This window comes from Centropristis striata, chromosome 2 (assembly GCF_030273125.1).
Source record: "Centropristis striata isolate RG_2023a ecotype Rhode Island chromosome 2, C.striata_1.0, whole genome shotgun sequence".
Taxonomy (NCBI): Eukaryota; Metazoa; Chordata; class Actinopteri; order Perciformes; family Serranidae; genus Centropristis; species Centropristis striata.
In genome coordinates, this window is record NC_081518.1 from 7,410,055 (window position 1) to 7,417,172 (window position 7,118).

Below are 7,118 nucleotides of genomic sequence, written 5' to 3' on the forward strand. Positions count from 1 at the left end.
AGTAGTCAGTAATGTAACTAAGATACTTTTTAAAGGAGTAATCAGTAATCAGATTACTTTTTCAAAGTAACTGTGGCCAGCACACAAAATACAAGTCCCACAGACAGCACAGAATAAGGACAAGATCACCAATGAATAACAAGAGCGACTTCCTGTTCCTTTCAAAACAACTAGATAGAATGAGCGTGAGAACCTAAAACCCTATTTCTCCCAGTTGACACAACAACACATAGCCGGAGTTTTCCAAATTCTCCACTTTGCCCAGAGTTTTTAGAAATAATCGTTTTCTGTGATAAATGAGAGGCCAAACCGCATGGAAATATCTGCCTTTTCCCTTCGTGTAAACGGGGCCTTAAAAATAAATGCAAACACAAGATCGGACACAAAAAAATCAAAAACACACACACACTTTAATGATAAGGCTACATCATCTTTTGTTGAAACAATCTCAAGTGATCAATAAAGTTTGATTAAATTAATTTACACCAAATATATCCACATCTCAATACAACAAAATGTTGCCTGTAAGCATCACTGCTGGCACAGCAGGAAGAGAGGAATGATGGAAATGTTTCACCTCTTTCACATTCCTGACAAGTTCATCCCCCGAGAAGCACCATTGATTGAAATCTGCCTTTAATAATTTAAACTACATCTTTGAGAAAACAGTCCACTTGTGATCCAACTCACAGGACGCTACACGATTTCTAATTTAATTCAGCTTTTTTTTCAGTCCTGTATTCTTCAGTGGGGTTTATTCATCAGCTTGTGTCTCCACTTTATGTTTCTCCTCCCACACAAACTCTAGATTGCAGTCCTCCATCTTGGACTTGAAGACGCCGTCGAAATATTGATTCAGCTCCTCGGTGAACATGTTTTTCCAGTCTCCAACCTTACCTGAATTGTAGGAAGGGAAAAGGGAGGGATGAGATTTAATTAAATACCAAATATATTATGTTTAAAGCCATATAAACTACAGGTATATATACAGTAATGATCTAGAGATGCACCGGTCCGATATCAGATACTAGACCGCTGATGATTAAAACAGTTGGATCAGTTGTATTGTGACAATAAGGCTGATCTATTCAATTCAATTCCATACTTTGGTCTGATTACATGTGCATGTTCTATGTTGGTGCTTGGTCGATTTGTTTGGAGGCTATGCTACAAGATCCGCTAGTTTGTGATTAATTGTGATTCTATATTCACATTTAAAAGGTTTACACTTGATTTGAAATTTTGAAGATTTTTTTTACCAAGTGGCTTGTGTATGATTTCTAATTTTAATAATACATTTAGTAAATGTAAAAAATAATATATGATTATAATTTTAATTTGTGACATTTCTTACAAAATTAGGAAAGCAATATTTACTGGACTGACACAGTTGGATTAGAGCATTTCTAATCCGTTTCAAGTACAAAAAGAACTTTTCTTCTCAACTGATCATGTTTGCTGACTTCCTCATTTACAGACATTACAGATGTAAACAAACCTTTTATAGACATTGTTTGACATTCTGTGAATTATGCTGAATCATATCCATTCCCATCTAAGACTTTGTGTTTCATTTCACTGATTATTATTCACAAGAAACAAAATATATATATCCAATCTCTTTTTCATGTGACCCTTCAGATTATCTGCAGGTTGGGAACCACTGTAATAAAATAACTTTTGGACAGATCTCAGACTACATCCAATCTCAAATCCACTATTTTTTTCACACTTTTATATTTTATATTCTTAGACTTAGAGACTTAGACTGCACTTTATTGATCCCTTTTGGATGACTCTCTCAAGGAAATTGACGTTCCAGTAGCATGCAATTAAAATAAACAATTGACAAAAAAACAATACACTATGAAAGTAAATTAGTGAAAAAAGATCAGATAAATAAATGTAGAGAACTGTATGGAGGATGGATATAGCTAAATAAATATAGAGGAATGTATGGCATTCCTATGGCAGTGGATAAATGACCAAATAAGAAGAAGACTTAAATTAGCATTTAAATAAAATATTGCACGGTTATTGCAAGAAAAGGAACTCTATTCTCTGACGGAAGACACGATCAATTAACCAAGTTGGATTCATCAGCTTTGAACAGAACGCGCACCTTTTCTCAGGAAGGAGCCCTTGCTGTGGTCCAGTATGTCCTCTGTGATCAGCGTGTAGTTGGACATGTTGTTGTCTTTCATGCTGCTGAAGCTGCATTGCTTCACACAGTTGTCGACCTCGTGGTCCAGCAGGGGACTCTGCAGGTAAGAGCTCAGCTTCTTTATGGTGCCAGGCAGGTCCTGACCGGGGGAATAAGACAATCATCTTATTAAAACAATTTCAGAAAAAAGGAACTAAACATAAAATGTGGATTGTGGTGTAAAGTTGCTTCCTTAAAAGGCTAAATGAAGAACAACCTCTAAAGTGGTCACGTTTCAAAGGCAACTTAGTTTGAAGAAGTAAACATTTTGACATCATGAACTTCTACTTCCATACATTCCACGCTCTTGTGATTGAGGAACAAGAAATAAAAGTATCTTAAAAGAAATTGTACACTTAGTTGTCTATTTAACAAGTTTATGGGTATTTTTGGTGAATCAGTTCTCTTTTACCATCGTCATCTGTTCATAGGTGACGTGAAGCAGATTGTTCATAATTCCTGTCTGACTGGTCCAGCCTTTAATGTGGTCAAACCAGGAGCCGTACTGCACTGAAACAAACACAAGCATAACAAATTTCACTCTTAGCTGCAGAGGTAAAGTCAGGAAATCCTCACATAGCAGTGGAATATAAATATCTGTTTTAATCCAGATGTCAACTCACTTGTGCCCTCCAGGAAACTGTTTAAAAACTCTTGAAACGAGCCAGCCTCAGGGAAGAAGTTGGCCATTTTGTGGAAGTGATAAAAGGACACCACCACATCTTTAGGGTTCCTGCTCACATAGATGACCTGTGAGATGACAGAGAGTTTGAACTTTACATAGGAGAGAAGCTTAACCTATTTATATAATAATTAGTAAGGATATATATATAGAAAACACAGCTTAAACAATCAATATTGATGCTGAACCCATACATTTGTTGTAGTTTTAAATCGTTTTTTAAAAGACAGGTATTGAGTGGGATATTTTATCGTTTCAGGGCTGATAATTGCAAATATTTTTAATGATGTATTATTTGAAAAAATGAAATTAAAGTTGATAAATGATTGACAAGCAATACAGAGTAATTTGCTTCTATTGATTTAACGAGATTCTGCTTTAAAGTTGGTTTGCGATCCGCCAATAAATATGTTTGAGTATACATTGAAATGTTTAATTTGACTGATCATGTCAAAGAATTTAATTTGAATTCTTACTGGACCATGTAGTTTAGTAGAAAATTATATTTAAAAGTCAGGACTGTTTTTCTTTGTGAGTTTTTGTTTTATTAACAAAAGTAATGTTAATTAGATTTGGTAAAATCAGTGATATGGAAAATTTGATCCATCTTTGCTGACTACACTTTAGCCTTCCTTGCCCTCAGGTTTGCATAGAAAAGCCAAGAACAATTTTTTTTAAAATACAGAAGTGATTCAACCCTTAAACCCTTGACATTTCTGCACTACTGGCATAGTACAGAAGCTATAGCCGGGTTATACAGTGATACTGATACGTCTGCAATGAATATTTATTTGCCTGGACAATCTATCGTCACAGTCAAATAAACATGTAGATTGTACCTTTGCTTTGGAGCGCTGCAGGGCGGGGCCCAGCAGATGATGAGGCATGTGTGTGGTGATGACTCTCGGTGTTAAAGGCGAAGCCTCCAGCAACATAGCAAAGTAATAATGCTCCAGCCAGGGAGCCCGAGTCCAGTTTGGGACAGTTTGGGACAAGTGTGGGTCCCCTCTGCTCGATATGAGTGTCAAAATTTGTTGCATCCATGTGGTGCCTGTTGAGATAAATAAGAGAGGTTAATCTTTGATATGACCTTTTCTTACATCCATTTAGGAAAACAACCAATAGACGATTTAGACACTTATGTAATGACTAATGCGTCATAGCATTACACACTTTAACAATTTCAACACTGTCTGAAATAAGTTACTCAACATGCTGGTGTGGTTTGCTGCTGGATAAAGACACTACAGGTGGCTTTGTATTATGATCAGCTGGTCGTCTCTTCTTACCTGATTTGGGATAGGAAACAATGACAATATCCGTGTCCTGAAATGGAAAATTAAGAGCAGATTGTAAGGAATCCTGCGTGTGTAGGTGTCCAGGAAAGGAAATACCATGAAACCTCTCTATAACATCCAACCTAGCCATATCAAACTTTTCTTTGTTATTTGCTAGTCTCTCTCTGTCTCCCTTTTTCTTTTTCTTTTTTTTTAGCTTCTAGTTCCTAACAAGTCTTCCTTTTGAGATCCCTCTCTGTAGCTTCAGCTGCCTGCCTGTCTACTCTGTCTCTTTCTGCCTCTGCACTGCGAGAGACTCAGTCATGACCACAAATGAGTTCTCATGAGCTCGGAAGAGGAAATGCAAATGTGACTGTTCAGTAGTGGGTGTCTCTTACTAAACTCAATAAGCTTAACAAATAGCCCTTGTGCGTCTTAAGACTGTGGAGATCCGGTTTTCTAGCTTGTTCTTTGTTAATTCAATTCAGTATACAGTATGCAGTTACCAGACTCATGTCCAAAAGCCACACAAGACAGGACAGATAAAAACAAACAAACTAAGACAAGCAATCAAACAAGAAAAAGAAAAAAAATTAAGACCAGTATTTGTAAAAAAGTAGTTACTGGAACTCTAAAATGTTTGACGCCCGTTTTTAACATCATAATGCCTGATTTTATCCTCAAATTTCAGTTTTGTGACTTAGTAGTTAAAGAAAAATAAAAGACTTATCATTACTTATTGTGTATGTATTGTATTTCTTTATTAGCAGACTTAGGGTCCATTAGACATCACTTCACAATAGAAACAAAACAAAAACAAGAGAAGGTAAACAGCAATACAGGCAGAAATGATAGAAATAAAAATTGAAAGACATCACCAAATTGATTAAAAAAAACAAAAAACCCAGCAATACCAATAGTTCAGATACAGGTATGACTGGTAGCACACAGCACTAAAACTGGGATTTGACAGCAACATGATGATTTTATTTGAAAATTGCTGTAGGCTAATCGATCAGTAATCAATAGAAGTAGAGATTGCACGAGAAAGAGAAAAACTAAAAAGAGGTTAATAATTTTGGCCACCCACAAGAGAAAATGGAGAGAAATCTTCAGTGTTGGATTCAAGTGGGCGACTTATGATTGTTCTTTCATGTCAGCTTGTCCTGACCGGCGGAGCGGAAACAGCTGATCAGTCATGTGAGATCAACGTTTGCTGCATCAGAATTGAGCTGTTCCATCTCTCATTTAGCGCGTTAATTATTTCTTCGAGAAATACTAAAGCCACCTCAAGCGAGCGTAAAAAACGTTTATGCACATTTTTAAAGTTTTATCAGATTTGGGTTTTTCTATCAAGCTTTTCTCATGCAAATCTTCAAAATGCGTATAAAGATTTGTTGATGGAAACAATTGTAGGCAACCTGCAGTCCATGTAAGCTCAACTTTTTAAACTTGGCCCACAACGTGGCACTATATAGTACAATATGCTTTAAATAAACTTACCTTCATATGATCTGAACACATTGCTTGTGCATATAAAATACAACATTTTCTATACATGTCATCATTCTGGTATTTCCAATCATACAACCGGTCTTGCAGCCTCTTAACTGGACAGATAATTCATTCGTATATGTTAATTAAAAAAACTAAAGGGAGCAGAAACACTACTTTCCCCACTTGACCTCCTTGCTCTGATACCAATAGGCCAGGATTCTTATTATGCTCTCTTTCACTCAATTTCATGACCAACTTTTTGTGATTAACTCGATCAAAAGCCTTGGAGGCCTCAAAACCAATAAAATAAAACCATTTCAGACAGAAGAAATTTTCTTTCTATACATTCAAACATTTGTTTCAAGGCATAGTTACACAAATCAGTTCCATGCTTGGCCTTGAAGCCAGACTCGGTGGTCCCATTATATTCACAGAGCTGATCTAATTCTTTCCAGGACTTTAGATATCACACTGGCTAGTGCGATTGTCCTTTAGTTATCGAGGCTCTCAACCTTACTGTATTTATCCTTAAAGACAGGCACATGAGTAACAGACAGCACACAGACACAATTAATGACTCACGGACTGCTGCCACTCCGTGAGTCATTAACTGTCAAATGACAAGAAGAGCTGCAAACTTGAGGTGTTCAGCAGTGATTTGATCTGAACCACTTACTGTGTATTAACTTGTTCCGGCTTTTAATTGATGTTATGATATATGATGTTAAAACGAAGTGAAATATAAACCAAATACTCTGTTTTGTTGCTGCACCATTCCACTAAATGTTAATATTTTTGTTTCATTTAACGCAAACTTTCCCCAAAATGTAGCCTTTTTATTGTCTATAATAATGTTTACAGTGTGCTCATTAGAATTACGTGTGAACTCTACAGTAAAAGGGTTTAAACATTCTTTACATTATCAAAGAAAAGGGAAAATAATTTACTGGAAACCATCATTATCTTTAATGACTAATAGGAAAAGCAGCCTTGAAGATAAGAGGGAGGAGTTGATGAGGGCAATAAATCAATTCTTACAGAAGGTCATCTCATCTGTTGTTCTATGTTATAGTCAAATCAATAACATTTTAATGCATGTTCTTTTTTTTTTTTTCTTTTTTTTTTAAGATTATTTTTTTGGCATTTTTGCATGCTTTATTGAAAGTGAGAGACAGATAGAAAGGGGGTGACAGAGGGGAGGACATGCGGTAAAGGGAGCTCAGGCCGGATTCGAACCCGGCTCCACCGCAGCGAGGACTGTAGCCTCTATACATGGGGCGCGTGGGTAAACCACTACGCTACGGACCACCCCAGTGCATGTTCAAGCATGACAAAATCTATAGTTTCCTTTTTACACACAAGGCTCTTAATTATTATCCAACAACGAGTAACACCTGTGATCCTCATTAGTTGGACAGCATAACGAGCTACAACCCACAGGAAGGTACAGCATCTGTTG

At 36.5% G+C, this 7,118-nt stretch overlaps 1 protein-coding gene across 1 annotated transcript; it reads right to left on the reverse strand.

The window, feature by feature from the left end:
* Window positions 1–408: 408 nt before the first annotated feature.
* sult5a1 (sulfotransferase family 5A, member 1) lies at window positions 409–4,702 on the reverse strand. Its single transcript, XM_059356531.1, has 6 exons — window positions 4,175–4,702; window positions 3,725–3,936; window positions 2,827–2,953; window positions 2,616–2,713; window positions 2,123–2,303; window positions 409–897 (listed from the first exon to the last, which is right to left on the reverse strand). The coding sequence occupies exons 1-6, from the start codon at window positions 4,311–4,313 to the stop codon at window positions 755–757; spliced, it is 900 nt and encodes a 299-aa protein (XP_059212514.1). The 5' UTR covers window positions 4,314–4,702; the 3' UTR covers window positions 409–754.
* Between the last annotated feature and the right edge of the window lie 2,416 nt (window positions 4,703–7,118).